General features: G+C 42.8%; 1 protein-coding gene across 5 annotated transcripts in view; it reads right to left on the bottom strand.

The window, feature by feature from the left end:
* LOC121281209 (tetratricopeptide repeat protein 16-like) overlaps positions 1-16,828 on the bottom strand; it is a 41,669-nt gene extending 24,841 nt beyond the window's left edge. The window contains exons 1-7 of one of the 5 annotated variants that reach the window (XM_041193986.1): positions 16,315-16,828; positions 15,598-15,699; positions 13,807-13,935; positions 9,272-9,453; positions 4,030-4,120; positions 2,471-2,614; positions 1,694-1,794 (exon numbers count right to left, since the gene is read on the bottom strand). In XM_041193986.1, the coding sequence (XP_041049920.1) occupies positions 1,694-1,794; positions 2,471-2,614; positions 4,030-4,120; positions 9,272-9,453; positions 13,807-13,884 (596 nt within the window). In that variant the 5' untranslated portion in view covers positions 13,885-13,935; positions 15,598-15,699; positions 16,315-16,828. Of the gene's footprint in view, positions 1-1,693; positions 1,795-2,470; positions 2,615-4,029; positions 4,121-8,773; positions 8,931-9,271; positions 9,454-13,806; positions 13,936-15,597; positions 15,700-16,314 lie in introns of those variants that run through there. The other 4 variants (XM_041193985.1, XM_041193987.1, XM_041193988.1 and 1 more) reach the window with 4 other exon arrangements.
* Positions 16,829-17,211: the final 383 nt, after the last annotated feature.

Genomic DNA, 17,211 nt, shown 5'->3' with positions numbered 1-17,211 from the left:
TATTTTCAGTGATATTATACTGTGTACATGTATGTGTTTACAATGGATGAGGACAAGCCATATTTGTAATTTTTTTTTATTATTGATTCATGGGATGTGGGCTTCACTGACTGGGGCAGCATTTATTGCCTATCCCTTGTTGCCCTTGAAAAAGTGGTGGTGAGCTGCCTTCTTGAACCGCTAGTCTATGTGGTGTAGGTACACCCACAGTGCTGTTAGGAAGGGAGTTCCAGGATTTTGACCCAGCTACAGCGCAGGAAGGGCAATATATTTCCAAGTCAGGATAGTGAATGACTTGGAGGGGAACTTCCAGGTGGTGGAATTCCCATCTATCTGCTGCCCTTGTCCTTCTAGATGGCAGTGGTCGTGGGTTTGGAAAGTGCTGTTGAAGGAGCCTTGGTGAATTCCTGCATTGCATCTTGTAGATGGTACACACTGCTGCTACTGTGCGTCACTGGTGGAGGGAGTGAATGTTTGTGGATGTGTTGCCAATCAAGTGAGCTGCTTTGTCCTGGACAGTGTCAAGTTTCTTGAGTATATGAATAGGTAAATGGCTTGCTTACTGACACTATGGTCCAGAGTCACACTTGAGCAGCAGTCACTTGAATGAGATACCAGAGGCCTGCCACTACCCCTGAGACCATACGTCAGCATGACCTGAAAGTCTGTACTGGAAAAATTGAGGGGCAGCTCTGCCTTGGGCGGCAGAGCTCTGTCTCTCCCCCTAAATCCCTGGTGCATCTATTCTCTTAGTCAACAGTAGCCAGAGAAATGCCTGCCTTGCTGTGTTTAAATGCGACCTGCAGTCCCCTGTCTATCCCAGCCACTAGTTGACTATCCAATCCACCCTTCAGCCAACTAGCAGCCCGGCTCTGTGAAAATCATGTCCAATTGCCCCCCAGGCAGGGCTCGGAATCAGGAAACGGTCCTGACGTTTGGTTTCCCAATCCCAGTGGGGAAAAATCCTGCTCCAGTTTGTAGATTATAGACTAAACTGTAGGGTTTTGTAGTGACTATCAGACCAGGATGATTTGAAATTTCGGAGTAAATCACAAATAGAAGAATCATTTACCAGATTTTGTGAATTTAAGGGCATACATTGGGTTAAAGGGAGCGCAGTGTCTCTCACAGGGATGTTCCTTGATCCAAAGCATAAGAGAAATCATGCGGTGCAGTCTGAAAATTGTTTATACTGCTGAGAGCCCACCATTTTGCTTCTAAAGGCTGGTATCAAAATCACATCCCATGGATCTGGTCTCTGCCTTCAAGCATGAACATATATATTGCTGCAGGTTTCTGCAGGTAGTACTCTGTAGCAGCAGATTAATTACTATAATTCTCATTTATACAGAAGATAAAATATTACCCCTTCATCTACAGGACCCAACCAGCACCACATTTCTCTACATGATTAACTGTACTACTGAAAATATGACATAGTATTTTTGTCAATGCAATGACGTGCCATGACATACTTCATACATAACAACACATAATTGTATTTAAAACTGACAACACGGTTCACTGTGCAAGGTTTGTGCTGATGAAAGCATTGTGGTCAGTTTTTATGCCATGTCAATATGACTATGGAGGTATCATTAATATGCCGTAGATTTTGGCACATTGCCAGCTTGCAATGAAACATAAACACCTTGAATACAATTACTGGAGGAGAATGCAGATGATGAATCACCTTCGCATATGGTAATGTTGATTTTCAGGTTGCATCTCTGAAGCTTGCACAAAAACCAATAAAGCATCCATGTATAATTTCATTTCAAATAGACATTGACCCTGCAGAAAAAAATACAGTCAGAAATGGGTAATGCTGGAAAAACAAAACCCCATTAATGAACCTCATACAATAAAATGGTCAGAAAGTTCTAAATTTAGTTTGATCTTTAACTCTTACAGTCAATGATAGTACAGTTCATATGTCTATGACTGACTGCTACACTGGTCACAATAACTTATACAAGATAAAATGAACAGTTTCACAAGTTATGTAATATTCCATCAGCCACGTAAATGTTCATTTTATTTAAAGACTTAGATTATTCATCCAATTACACAACTTGTAACTTGACCAGAGAGATTTGACACAGTTCAAAAGTTTATAATCTAATTCAAAAATAAAAAATTAATAAACATTCATTTTCATGGTATTAACATTACAGAAACCGGGCATTCGAGCTTCTGGTCTATGCTCCACATGAACCACCCTCCACCCTACTTCACCTAACCCCATCAGCATCTCCTTCTATTTCTTTCTCCTTCATGTACTTATCTAGTATTACCTTAAATGCATCTATGCTATTTGCCTCAACTACTCCATATGGCAGTGAATTTTAAACTCTAACCACTCTCTTCTTTTCTTGAGCTCCTTATTAGAAGTTATATGGATAGGATTAATAAAAACCAGAATCAGAACGGAAATAAAATAAAATAAAATAAAGATGCATGGACGCACTTGGATGTACAAGGTATGTGCTATCTGTGACAGGATGTCACCATCTGAGGGATCCAAAGTGCTGGCCTTTCTGTAGTTGACGATAGAAGATTGGAAATCTCCGATGCAGCGATATGCCTCAGCCCTTTTCAAATAAAACTCCTTCTGTAATGAGCAAGGGATTTCAAAAATCAGATTTCAAACTGCAAACAGTAAGCAGCATGGCATAGATTCACGATAAATGTTTTTCAGTCCTTTTAAGTAATCATTATTTTTATTAAAAATTCACAATACAACCCACGTATGTTGGTCCATCCAATTGAATTGGTCAAAAAAATGCAAACATGCATATCTGTAGAGCAATTTCACTCATGTATTCTATCCTCTGTAAGTTGTACTATCATAATAAAGTTTGCATTGTATTATTTGCTTGTGTCCATTGGAAAGTTCTGTATCTTCCCTTATTGCAGGATAATGCCAGAAAGAGTATAGCTGGATTATATAATTGTTAATCCAGGTATATTAAAACAGTGCACCACTGTTGTGGTGGAAAAGCTCTGTACATACCCTAAGACTGCAAATGATCATTTACAATTGCCATTAAAGGTTCATTCCAACCATCATTTGGACAGCAGAGAAATTGGCTTTGGCCAGTATGGGGTCATGCACCTTCTCAATATCACAAGAACATTTTGGTCAGCCTCTTTTTTATGTGACCTATTGCATTCTCACACCTAATCTCAGCGGGAGAGCACAAGACAGCAGAGTTACTTTTGGATTGCTCTATCAAAGAGCCGGGACAGACAGATCCTTCTGTGTTGTAATTCTCTAAGCAAATATATCTTAGTGTTTCAATGTGCTGTGCCACTATGCATAATGTCAGTAATCAAATCTCTGTAAAATATTTTAAGATCAATGTTTTGGTAGTTTTGTAGAATGTCATACATTATAACAAAGAGAATAAGAAAGAAGTGTCAAATAAGAACAGGCCAACTATCACACCAACCCTTGCCCAGACAATGTTAGTCTACCAAACTATAGAATCTACGTCAACCATTTGATCTCCTGAGAGAAATTAGAGCTAAATAATTGCTGAACAATAAAGGTAATTAAGCAAAGTTTCAGAATATTTATCCACCCTCATTTCTACCAATCAATTCAGGATTACTGCCCTTCATGAGCAGCATTTTGCCCTCTCCTTCTCCCTATCTTCCTTTAACATTCAGCCTCATTCTCAGCAGGAGACCATTGTGCCACATGGAGTATTTGGTTTTTTGAGTCTATCCCCCTCCATATCAATCGCACCCCAATCAGATACTGTCAGGTTCAAATCCTCTTTTAAGGAACCAATTAATACAGACTCAACTACTTTTTTTCTGGGAGTTTTTTTTATTTCCACTATGCAAATAAAAAGATTTCTTCTAATCTCTAGTTTTATTTCTGTTAACTTTAAACCTGCATATATGTTACTGTCTTCATAAGTGGATCAAAGAGCCACTTTTATCAACATCCTCATTGCCTCAAGACGTGGATCAGGTTCGGACCATTGGCCCCCTCCACCTCCACAAAAATATTCTTACCATTTGAGGATTCAGAGCAATAGCTTTACTAAACGAGATTACAGCCTCCTCCAGTTTCTCCAGGTTAAGTAGCTTCGTTCCGTTCTCACAACTGTAAAAACATGATAAACTTGTTAAATGGATGCCCAATATACAGGATCTTATCTATTCAGCACAACTGTCCATTGCTTTCCATTTGCAAATAATAAAACCTTCCATTTACACAGTGCCTTACACCATCAAAATATCCAACTAAATTCATTGAAGTGTAGCCAATGTTTGTAAATATTCACACAGAAAGACCTCACAAAGGTTAGTGTCCTAGGCACAACCATCTTCATCTCTCTCCAACATAAGGTCAGAAGTGGGTATGTTCGCTGATGACTACACAGCATTCAGTACCATTCAAGACTTCTCAAATACTGAAGCAGTCTGTACACACATGTAGCAGGACCTGGACTACATTCAGGCTTGAGTTGATAAATGGCCAAACAAGTGGCAGGCAATGACCGCTTCCAACAAGAGTAAAGCCAACCATCTCCCCATGATAAAAACAGAATTACCTGGAAAAACTCAGCAGGTCTGGCAGCATCGGCGGAGAAGAAAAGAGTTGATGTTTCGAGTCCTCATGACCCTTCAACAGAACTAAGTAAAAATAGGAGAGGGGTGAAATGTAAGCTGGTTTAAGGTTGGGGGGGGGGTGGTGGGGGGGGGGGGGCGGTGTGGAGAAGTGGGGGGTGGTTGTAGGGACAAGCAAGCAGTGATACGAGCAGATAATCAAAGATGTCACAGACAAAAGAACAAAGGGGTATTGAAGGTGATGATATTATCTGAAAGAATGTGCTAATTAAGAATGGATGGCAGGACACGCAAGGTACAGCTCTAGTGGGGGTGGGGTGGAATAAGACTAAGGACATAAAAAGTATAGATTTAAAAATAATGGAAATAGGTGGGAAAAGAAAAATCTATATAAATTATTAGAAAAAACAAAAGGAAGGGGGAAGAAATGGAAAGGGAGTGGGGATGGAGGAGGGAGTTCAAGATCTAAAGTTGTTGAATTCAATATTCAGTCCGGAAGGATGTAAAGTGCCTAGTTGGAAGATGAGGTACTGTTCCTCCAGTTTGCATTGGGTTTCACTGGAACAATGCAGCAAGCCAAGGACAGACATGTGGGCAAGAGAGCAGGGTGGAGTGTTAAAATGGCAAGCGACAGGGAGGTTTGGGTCATTCTTGCGGACAGATCCCAGGTGTTCTGCAAAGCAGTCGCCCAGTTTACGTTTGGTCTCTCCAATGTAGAGGAGACCGCATTGGGAGCAACAAATGCAGTAGACTAAGTTGCGGGAAATGCAAGTGAAATGCTGTTTCACTTGAAAGGAGTGTTTGGGCCCTTGGACGATGAGGAGAGAGGAAATGAAGGGGCAGGTGTTGCATCTTTTGCGTGGGCATGGGGAGGTGCCAGAGGTGGGGGTTGAGGAGTAGGGGGTGATGGAGGAGTGGACCAGGGTGTTCTAGAGGGAACGATCCCTACAGAATGCCACCGGGGGATGAAGGGAAGATGTGTTTGGTGGTGGCATCATGCTGGAGTTGGTGGAGGAAGATCCTTTGAATGTGGAGGCTGGTGGGGTGATAAGTGAGGACAAGGGGGACCCTATCATGTTTCTCAGAGGGAGGAGAAGGCGTGAGGGCGGATGTGTGGGAGATGGGCCGGACACGGTTGAGGGCCCTGTCAATGACCGTGGGTGGAAAACCTTGGTTAAGGAAGAAGGAGGACATGTCAGAGGAACTGTTTTTGAAAGTAGCATCATCAGAACAGATGCGACGGAGGCAAAGGAACTGAGAGAATGGGATGGAGTCCTTACAGGAAGCGGGATGTGAGGAGCTGTAGTCGAGGTAGCTATGGGAGTCGGTAGGCTTGTAATGGATATTGGTGGACAGTCTATCACCAGAAAATGAGACAGAGAGGTCAAGGAAGGGAAGGGAAGTGTCAGAGATGGACCATGTGAAAATGATGGAGGGATGGAGATTGGAAGCAAAATTAATACATTTTTCCAGGTCCAGACGAGAGCATGAAGCAGCACCGAAGTAATCATTGATGTACCCGAGAAAGAGTTGTGGGAGGGGGCTGGAGTAGGACTGGAACAAGGAATGTTCCACATACCCCATAAAGAGACAGGCATAGCTGGGGCCCATGCGGATACCCATAGCCACACCTTTTATTTGGAGGAAGTGAGAGGAGTTAAAGGAGAAATTGTTCAGTGTGAGAACAAGTTCAGCCAGATGGAGGAGAGTAGTGATGGATGGGGATTGTTTGGGCCTCTGTTCAAGGACGAAGCTAAGGGCCCTCAGACCATCCTGGTGGGGGATGGAGGTGTAGAGGGATTGGACGTCCATGGTGAAGAGGAAGCGCTTGGGGCCAGGGAACTGGAAATTGTTGATGTGGCGTAGGGTGTCAGAGGAATCACGGATGTAGGTGGGAAGGGACTGGACAAGGGGAGAGAGAATGGAGTCAAGATAGCAAGAAATGAGTTCCATGGGACAGGAGCAGGCTGACACGATCGGTCTACTGGGACAGTTCTGTTTGTGGATTTTGGGTAGGAGGTAGAAGCGGGCTGTCCGAGGCACTTTACAGCCTGCCGGACTGAATATTGGATTCAACAACTTTAGATCTTGAACTCCCTCCTCCATCCCCACCCCCTTTCCATTTCTTCCCCCTCCCTTTTGTTTTTTTCCAATAATTTATATAGATTTTTCTTTTCCCACCTATTTCCATTATTTTTAAATCTATACCTTTTGTGTCCTGTTAGTCTTATTTCACCCCACCCCCACTAGAGCTGTACCTTGTGTGTCCTGCCATCCATTCTTAATTAGCACATTCTTTTAGATAATATCACAACCTTCAACACCTCTTTGTTCTTTTGTCCGTGACATCTTTTGATTATCTGCTCCTATCACTGCTTGCGTGTCCCTACAACCACCACCCCCCCACTTCTGTCCCCCCACCCCCCACCTTAAACCAGCTTATATTTCACCCCTCTCCTATTTTTACTTAGTTCTGTTGAAGGGTCATGAGGACTCGAAACGTCAACTCTTTTCTTCTCCGCCGATGCTGCCAGACCTGCTGAGTTTTTCCAGGTAATTGTGTTTTTGTTTTGGATTTCCAGCATCCGCAGTTTTTTATTTTTATCTCCCCATGATATTCAACCACGTTATCATCGCTGAATCCCCACCATCAACATCCTGGGGGCTACCAGTGATCAGAAGCTTAATAGGCTTGCCACATAAATATTTTGGCTACAAGAGCAAATCAGAGGTTAGGAGTTCTGTAGTGAGTAGCTCACTTCCTGTCTCCCCAAAGCCTGTTCACCATCTACAAGGCACATGTCAGGAGTGTGAAAGAATATTCTCTACTTGCCTGGATGAGTGCATCTCCAACAACACTCAAGAATCTCGACAACATTCAAAGCAAAGCACACCGCTTGATTGGCATCCCATCCACCATCTTAAACATTCACTCCCTCCGCCACCAATGTTCAGTGGCAGCAGAGTGTACCATCTACAAGATGCACTGCAACAACGTGCCAAAGCTGCTTCGACAGCACATTCCAAACCCGTGATCTCTATTACTTAGAAGGACAAAGGCACTACCGCCTGCAAGTTCTCCTCCAAGTCATCACCATCTTGATTTTGAACTATAGCACTGTTTCTTCAGTGTCACTGGGTCAAAATCTAGGAACACTTTCCTTAACAGCACTGTGGGTGTTCCTGCACCATACATACTGCAGCAGTTAAAGAAGGCAGCTCACCACCAACTTCTCAATGGCAATTAGGGTTGGGCAATAAATGCTGGTTTTACCAGCAATGCCCACATCCCATGAAAGAATAAAACAAGAATCAGTAAATGAGATGAATCATCAAATTATCTGTTTTTGGTAGTGTTGGTCAATGCTTCCAGGGTACAAGCAAAAATATTTCTTCAAATAGTGCTGTGAGATTATTTACATCCACCTGGTCAGGTAGAAAGACCCTTTGTTAAACATCTGAAAGAGGAGCATTCCTCCAGTATTGCAATGAACTGTTAATTGCAATGAACTGTTAATCCACGTTACCCGTTCAAGTTTATAATGGAATGGCTCAAAGGCAAGATTGCTACCACTGAGACAAGCTGACACAATTAACTTTTAAAACAGTTTAACAATATGCCCCATCAGCAGTTTTAGATCTGACATTATTCTTCACAGTTTGCCGATAAATGATCTGCTCTGTTTGAACATCAGTTGATTTAGAATACTGGACTGGTATTTAACACATTCTTTACACGTCGAGTCCTCTCCTTATACTGTCACTTCCATTCACTGGAAGTTGTCCCCATCTTTTGTACAGCATCATGGCCATAGAATGGGGGATATAGCTTTGATCCTGTCACCCACTACTTGACCTCAGCTATACTCAGTTGTTGCCAAATGCCTCCACACAGAGGTGGGAAATAGCAGAGAAAACAGGAGGAAGACATAGGAAAGGATAAGGAGGATGTAAAGCCCATTAAGAACGGCATCCCATCATTCCATCAAAGACCCTGAGGTTAATTCGATCACATCCTAAAGTATCTGTCTCAAATAAATGAGGATGCCAAAGAATATTGAAAAACACAAATCTCTCGCGCTTGAGTTAATTCTAATGTGAGTTCTTCTGTGAGGGATTTTAGGACAACACAAACATTGATTTGCTGTAATTTGGAGAACTAAGGGAGATCCCATGCATAATATACCTTTGTGATGCTGAGCGAGGAGTCTCATGTTCACTGTGCTCTCCTGGAGCTGGTATCTGAATGCCTTTGGTAGTCAGAGGAATTTCCCAGACTATTCCCCTGCTGAATTGACCATTGGGTCTTCATCTGAGGTTTTTGTTTGCCTCTCCCAAGGTTGCTGGTGCGTGAGAAGCATTTGCCATCACAATGCTCAGCTGCAACATAACTGGTCAAGACAGGCTCAATTGACCAGCAGGTCTTTTATTGTCAGTTATTTTTCTTTGTTTGCATGGTTAGGTTAACATGTTAGCTTTGTACAAAACTGTCCAAAGGGGAACCCTTCCTTCTCAAATGGCAACTATTTTTAATTTATGAAGCGATATAAATGTAAATTTCCTGTAAGGGGTCCATTTACTGCAGTAACTTATTGTCACTATACTATAATGTCACTAAGCAGAGAAACATATCAAACAAATCACAGCCTTCATTCAGGCTGACCATTTCTCCCACTGTACTCACTGTTCTTTAGCCCGATTGTTTATTATGACTGAAAAGACATAATTTTTCTCAACAAAGTTATCCAGGTGAAAAATTCCACTGGATCCAAATAAATGTTTCCGTGCTTTCTCTGTGGCTGCTTCCAGTTGTTCCTCAGACAAAGCTGTGGGAAACACACCAACGACTGACATGAAATCATCAATCTGTGGAATGAAAAGATTTCACTGTTAAGAGACTTGGGCCAGTCTGGTTAAATAGAACACTGAAAGTATACGTTTGTACCAGTCCTGGTTAATTGAAACAACTGGTCAACCATTTGGGTGTATTTGCTGAAAGAGCGAGTAAAGGGCTCTCCAATATCTGCTTGTTATGTAGAATGCTGCTAAGGTATACAGGTCAGGGAAATCTCAGGACTGATATCTAATCTTCGCAGAGTCGTCTGATCTCAGCTGAGATGGCAATGGATTATATATAACAATTGGCTTTGGTGCCTATGGGTTAGGAAAGGGGGAAGATAAAATCAGCAAAGGTTTCCATTCCTGATCACTTTCCGGTGGATGTGTTGGAAAGTGTGTCTGTGAAGAAGTGAAGACACATTTACACAGTTGTGATACTGCCAAAGGTAAAGCGTTTGTCAGAACTCATTGTCCAGAATCTCATGAAAATGGCAAATTAGTAACCTCATAGAAGGCTGCTGGCCCTCACAGAACATTACCCCATTGCCAATTATAGGTGTTGCTTCCATCAGGAGAGGAGAAAAAAAATGAAAAAGTGACTGGTCTCGCTGCGCTGCTGTTAAATGCTCCCTTGTGGGTATTTTAGAAAGGCATTGGTGAAAGCAAGTTATCTACAGCCTCTGACCAACAGGTGGTGCACAACAAAGGTCGAAATTCAGTGACACAAAAACAAAAGCAAAAAACGCTGGAAAAACTCTGCAGGTCTGTCAGCATATGTGGAGAGAAAGACAGAGTTAATGTTTCAAGTCCGTATGACTCTTCTTCAGACTTAGGGTTAGGTCTGAAGAAGAGTCATACGGGCTTGAAACGTTAACTCTGTCTTTCTCTCCACAGATGCTGTTAGACCTGCTGAGTTTTTCCAGCGTTTTTTGTTTTTGTTTCAGATTTCCAGCATCCGCAGTATTTTGCTTTTATCTTAGAAATTCAATGGATGCATAGCTTAACAAATATAATCATCTTTGGAAATCTCAGCTTCATTTATCCATGTTTGATCCATATCCTGTGATACCTTTACATAAGCAAAATGTGTCAATCTTAATCTTGAAAGTTTTAATTGACCCTAGAATCCACAGCCTTTTGGGGCAGAGAGTTTTAGATTTCTACTTGTGTGCTAAGGTGTTTCCTGATTTTATTCCTAAATGGCCTAGATCTAATTCAAAGACCATACCCCTCATTCTGGATTACACCACCAGAAGAAATTGTCCCTTTTCATCATTTTAAAAACTTTGAATAGATCTCGAGGGAAATCAAACCAAGTTTAGGTAACCTGCCCTCGTAATTTAACCCTTCAAGCACCGTTATCATTCTGCTGAATTTGTATTGTACCCCCTCTATATGTGATGACAAAGATCTAAGGAATTAAGTCTGATGCTTACAGCATTGAGTGCTATATGAAAGACTTCTAATATGTACCAGATTAGTTGCTGGACTAATAAGACTCTTTTTCTTACTCGTTCATGGGATGAGAATGTCACTGGCTAGGTCAGCTCTTGAGAAGGTGGTGATGAGCTGCCTTCTTGAACCGCTGCAGTCCATGTGGTGCAGATACACCGAGAGTGCTGTTGGGGAAGGGTTCCAGGATTTTGACCCAGCAACTGTGAAGAAATGGCAACATATTTCCAAGTCAGGATGTTGAGTGGCTTGGAGGGGAACTTCTAGGCAGTGCTGTTCCCATGTGTCTGCTGCCCTTGTCCTTCTAGGTGGTAATGGTCATGTGTTTGGAAGGTGCTGTCTAAGGAGCCATGGTGAGTTCCTGCAGTGCATCTTGTAGATTGTGCACATTGCTATCACTATGCATTGGTGGTGGAAGGAGTAAGTGTTTGTGGATGGGGTGCAAATCAAGTGGGTTGCTTTGTCTTGGATGGTGTCAATCTTCTTGAGTACTGTTGAAGCAGCACTCATCCAGGCAAGGGAAGAATATTCTATCAGACTCCTGACTGGTGGACAGGCTTTGAGTGGTCAGGAGGCAAGTTACTCACAGCAGGATTCCCACCTTCTGACCTGCTCTAGTAGCCACAGTATTTATATGGCTGGTTCAGTTCAGTTTCTGGTCAATTGTGACCCCTAGGATGTTGGTGGTGGGGGATTCAGCGATGGTAAAGCTATTGAACGACAAGGGGCAATGGTTAGATTCTCTCTTCTTGGAGATGGTCATTGCCTAGCACTTGTGTGACATGAATGTTACTTGCCATTTGTCAGCCCAAGCCTGGATAGTCCAGGTCTTGCTGCATTCAGACATGGACTGCTTCAGTATCTGAGGAGTCACAAATGTTGCTGAACATTGTGCAATCATCAGCAAACATCCCACTTCTACCCTTAAGATGGAAGGAAGGTCAATAATGAAGCAGCTGAAATAAAAACAAACAAAAACAAAAACACAATTAATGAAGCAGCTGAAGATGGGACGAGGACACTACCCTGAGGAACCCCTGCAGTGATGTCCTGGAGTTGAGATGATTGACCTTCAACAAGCACAACCATCTTCCTTTGTGCTAGGTATGACTCCAGCCAGCAGAGAGCTTTCCCCTGACTCCCATTGACTCAATTTTGCTAGGGTTCCTTGATTCCGCACTCATTCAGATGCTGCCTTGATGTCAAGGGCAGTCACTCTCACCTCACCTCTGGAATTCATTTTTGTCCATGTTTGAACCAAGGCTGTAATGAGGTCAGGAGCTGAGTGGCCCTGGCAGAACCCAAACTGGGCATCAGTGAGCAGGTTATTGCTAAGTGCTGCTTGATAGCACTGCTGATGACCCCTACCATCACTTTACTGATGATGGAGAGTAGACTGATGGTCAGGTTGAATTTGTCCTGCTTTTTGTGTACAGGACATACCTGGGCAATTTTCCACATTGCCAGGTAGATGCCAGTGTTGCAGGTGTACTGGAACAGCTTGGCACGGCAAGTTCTGGAGCACAAGTCTTCAGTACTACTGCCGGAATATCGTCAGGGCCCATAGCCTTTGCAGTATCCAGTGCCTTCTGCCATTTATTGATATCATGTGGAGTGAATCAAATCAGCTGAAGACTGGCATCTGTGATGCTGGGGTCCTATGGAGGAGGCCAAGATGGATCATTCACCTGGCACTTCTGGCTGAAGATTGTTGCAAATGATTCAACCTTATCTTTTGCACTGGTGTGCTGGGCTCCTCCATCACTGGGGCTGGGGATATTCATGGGGCCTCTTCCTCTAACGAGCTGTTTAATTGTCCACCACTATTCATGACTGGATGTGGCAGGACTGCACAGATCTGATCCATTGAATGTGGAGTTGCATAGCTCTGTCTATAACTTGCTGCTTCCGCTGTTTGGCACACAAGTAGTCCTGTGTTGTAGCTTCAGCAGGTCGACACCTCATTGTTAGGTACACCTGGTGCTGCTCCTGGCAGGTTGGTGAGGATGAAGTTAAGTATGTTTTTACCTCTTGTTGGTTCCCTCACCACCTGCTACAGACCCAATCTAGCAGCTCGGTCTGTACTGGTGCTACCGGGTCACTCTTGGTGATGGACACAGAGAAGTCCCCCACCCAGAGTACATTCTGCACCCTTGTCACCCTCAGTGCTTCCTCCAAGTGATGTTCAACATGGAGGAGTGCTGATTCCTCAGCTGAGGGATGGGGGGGGGGGGCGGTGGTTGTGGGGGAGTGGTTCGTGGTAATCAGCAGGAGGTTTCCTTGCCCATGTTTGGCCTGATGCCATGAGACTTCACAGGGTCCAGAGTCGACGTTGAGGACTCTCAGGGCAACTCCCACCTGACTGTACACCACTGTGCCACCACCTCTACTGGGTCTGTCCTGCCAGTGGGACAGGACATGTAGGCTAAACCAGGCAAGGATGGCAGATTTCCTTCCCTAAAGGACATTAGTGAACCAGATGAGTTTTTACGACAATCAACAATGGTTTTGTGGTCATCATTAGATTTTTAATTCCAGATTTTTATTGAATTCAAATTCCACTATCGAACCCAGGTCCCCAGAGCATTATCCTGGGTCTCTGGATTATTAGTCCAGTGACAGTACCACTACGCCACCACTTCCCCTTGACCTATTTATAAATTTATTGCAATCAAATTTCTTCAAACAAAATTTCAGGAATATACAGGCTGTGTTGATTGGAAGTAGTGTTGAACCAAGTATAATTTAAAAGTGGTTGTTTAATTTCAGGCAGCTGCAAGTTACACATCGTGTCGGTGATTCAAACTTTAGGAGCTGACGATTTTGTGCAGTTGGTCACTGCTGTGCTCATTGGTTCATTTCCTATTTCATGGATTGTTGGGTAAAATTTTATTTGTTGAACAGTTCAAAGCTTTTTTTTTCTCTTACCTTAATCAAACACTGTGTTTGACTTTGTTCCTTCAGTTTCTGTTCCTCAGTTTGCTCCATGGTTGTATTAGTCTCCATTAGAAATTCTGTAACTTGCTCTTTATTGTGTAGGAGTCAGCTCTGCCTAACCTGTAATAAAAAAACTCAGCTACTGAGAAATTGCTGTTTAAAAATAAGTTCCCAAAAGCACTTCCTGATTTCATTCCTAAATGGTCTAAGTTCAATTTTTGATCTACCACCTTGTTCTGGATTCCCCCAACAGAAGAAATAGTCTTCCAGTGATTCAACTGTTAACTGTTTGGGCTTGAGGATTCCGAAAGGGTGCTGGTAGCTCTGATCTAGAGGCCCAAGTTTCTACTCTAGTTGGTGCGGTCAATTACAAGATTTTATTATGTTATCTATAATAGTCTTTATTAGTTAGAAATGTATATGTTTTTTTAAAAATTGCATTGTTAAGTTTCATTCCTCAATTAAAACTTCTGTACTTCTAATCTACAAGCAGTAAGACAGATAGTGGAAATATAAAATACTTAATATGTTCAAAAGGTTGTGGTGTGCAACTGGCTTTTAAATGTAGCAAAAAAAAAGACGGTTAAGGCACAAAATATTTGCTCCAGTCCCAATATGTGCAACAGGAATTGTTAAGGTTGCTGCATAAACAAAACATATTCACATTTCTATTTCTAGCTATTGTTCATTTTGCCAGTGGTTGGAATTGGGACCAGCTGGGACTCCCAGCCATGAAAACTGGCCCATCATAATTAACTCCTTTAAGGTAGACATTGCCATCAGTCCTCATGGCAACATGGTGGTAAATTCGTTCGCTATAAGTTCAAAAGCTGAGAAAAATCTAATTTGTCTTGAAGATGCATTAAATATGTTTTCCATTTATATAAAATGACAATGGGGTATGCTGGCATTCTTTAATCAATCTATACCTAGTTTAGTAAAGAAAGAATAAACTTTTTAAAATCATTCATGGATATGGGCATCACCCAATACCTAATTGCCCCTTGAGAAGCTGGGAGTGAGCCATTAGTTTTGGATATGAATGAGTAGCTTGCTAGGGCAGTTAAGAGTCAACCCCATTGCCGTGGATCTGGAGTCAGTTGACCAGATCAGGTAAGGATGGCAGATTTCCTTCCCTAAAGGACATTAGTGAACCAGATGGGTTTTTATAACAATCTACTTACAGTGATCACCATAACTGATACTAGCCTCATGTAATTAAATTGAATTTAAATTCCTCAGTTGCAATAGTGGAATTTTAAACTAACTGCCATTTCATTAGTCCAGACCGCGCGTATATTAGCCCTGTAACATAACCACAGTGCTATTGTACCCCACAACCAATCACAACCCTAGAAGATCCCAGAGTGCTTTACACCCAGTGACGAAATTTTGACATGTAGTCATTTCTTTAACATTGGAAATACAGTAGACAATTTGTGCAAAGCAAGGTCTTGCAAATAGCAATATCATAACGTCTAGGCAATCTGTTATAGATATGCTGGTTGCATGATTGGCCAGGACTCCTGAAGCAGAAACCCCACTGTTCTTCAAATAGTGCTTTGGAATCTCTTATATCCCGTGGCAGCTCAGTTAGGGGCACTTTTGCCTCGGAATCGCAAGGTTCCTGGTTCAAGTCCACCCACTGCATTTCCTACATTACATCAGTGACTACACTTCAAAGCTACTTCACTGGCTGTGATGAGATGTCCGGTGGTCTTGAAAAACATTACATAAATGCAAGTCTTTTCTTTCTGAGGTGGCCTCAGGTTAATGTCTCACCTGAAAGACAGCACCCTTGACAGCGCAGCAGTGCCCAGAACAGCACTAAAGTGTCAGCGTAGATACTTGTGCTAAAAGCAAAATACTGCAGATGCTGGAAATCTGAAATAAAAAACAAAAAAAATCTCAGCAGGCCTAGCAGCATCTGTGGAGAGAGAAACAGAGCTCACGTTTTGAGTCCGCACGGCTCTTCTTCAGAGCTCTGACATTAGATATTTGTGCTGAAGTCCCTGCAGCAGCAACTGCTTTTGGACTTAGAAACCAGAGAACCACAGCTAGCGTGTACTGAGGCTAGTTTGTAATGGGTGAAGCAATCTATATTTGTAGTAAAAACAGAAAGTGCTGGGAAAACTCAACGGTTCTGGCAGCATCAATGGAGAGAGAAAGGAGAGTTAATGTTTCGAGTCCAATATGACTCTTCTTCGGAAGGGAGTTGGGGGGTGGAGGTGGGGTTTTGACTATAGCCAGAAAGCACATGGCTTATTACAATCGACGTTTGTTTTCAATACAAAAACAGAACCACCTGGAAAAACTCAGCAGGTCTGGCAGCATAGGCGGAGAAGAAAAGAGTTGACGTTTCGAGTCCTCATGACCCTTCAGCAGAACAAATTGTTTTCATTAGACTCGGGGGGCGGGATAAACCCAAGGCTACTTTGTATCGCCGACCTCCCGCGTGGCTTTGAAGCTCCCAGTTACTGTTACTTTGTTGCCTGTTACCTTTGTTACCTTTGTGTCCACTCGCTCGGCGTCTTGTTGCTCGAGGTAACCAACCAGGGGGGTCTGAGGAGGCCAATAGAAACCTGCGCGGTGGTGGTGGTCGGTGTCGATGCTCAGGACAAAAATGCTGCCAACTCCTCAGCAGGCCGTGGGGGTGGCAGCATTTCAGGGGTCTCGCCACAGCTGCTTTCGTCCCCCGAGTCTTTTTCCAGCGCTTTTTGCATTTGTTTCAGGTTTCCAACACCCGCAATAGTTTTGCATTAACTTGTTCACCCATATTTCACAGCCATATATTTCTTTCCCAACTTGTTCACCATGTTGACTCTATTTGCTATTGCAGCTTGAGGTTATTCTTTCTGAATTGTCATTATATCCGTGGCAAATTCATCAACAATTGAACGGCCGACTGTTCATTTAGAAGATCCTGAATGTTAAAACTAAAAACAAAAAGCAGAATGTTTAAAGAGCTTTAATCGCAGAGATTCGCACGATGAGTGGTTGTGTTTGTCTTAACCCGGAGACAAACATTAGTTACATTACAAATGAACTCTGGATTGATCACAGTCGCTCCTTCTTTGGTCTGGAAAAAGGGCCAGATCCGATTGGTCCGCTTGGCCACGATAGTGCCCATCTTCCTTGCTCTAATTGGTCAGAAATGCTGTCGATCGTAACATGATCCCGCCCGTTCGACCTGCCACAAGCGATTGGTTTACATTGAGCACCCACTGGACCCCTCATTCTCCAGGCTTGGCATCATTGTAAAACAAAAACAGAATTACCTGGAAAAACTCAGCAGGTCTGGCAGCATCGGCGGAGAAGAAAAGAGTTGACGTTTCGAGTCCTCGTGACCCTTCAACAGAACTTGAGTTCGAGTCCAAGAAAGAGCTGAAATATAAG

This window comes from Carcharodon carcharias, chromosome 8, assembly GCF_017639515.1.
Source record: "Carcharodon carcharias isolate sCarCar2 chromosome 8, sCarCar2.pri, whole genome shotgun sequence".
Lineage (NCBI taxonomy): Eukaryota > Metazoa > Chordata > Chondrichthyes > Lamniformes > Lamnidae > Carcharodon > Carcharodon carcharias.
Note: the sequence above shows the minus strand (reverse complement) of the source record. Positions and strands in the feature narration are given on the sequence as shown.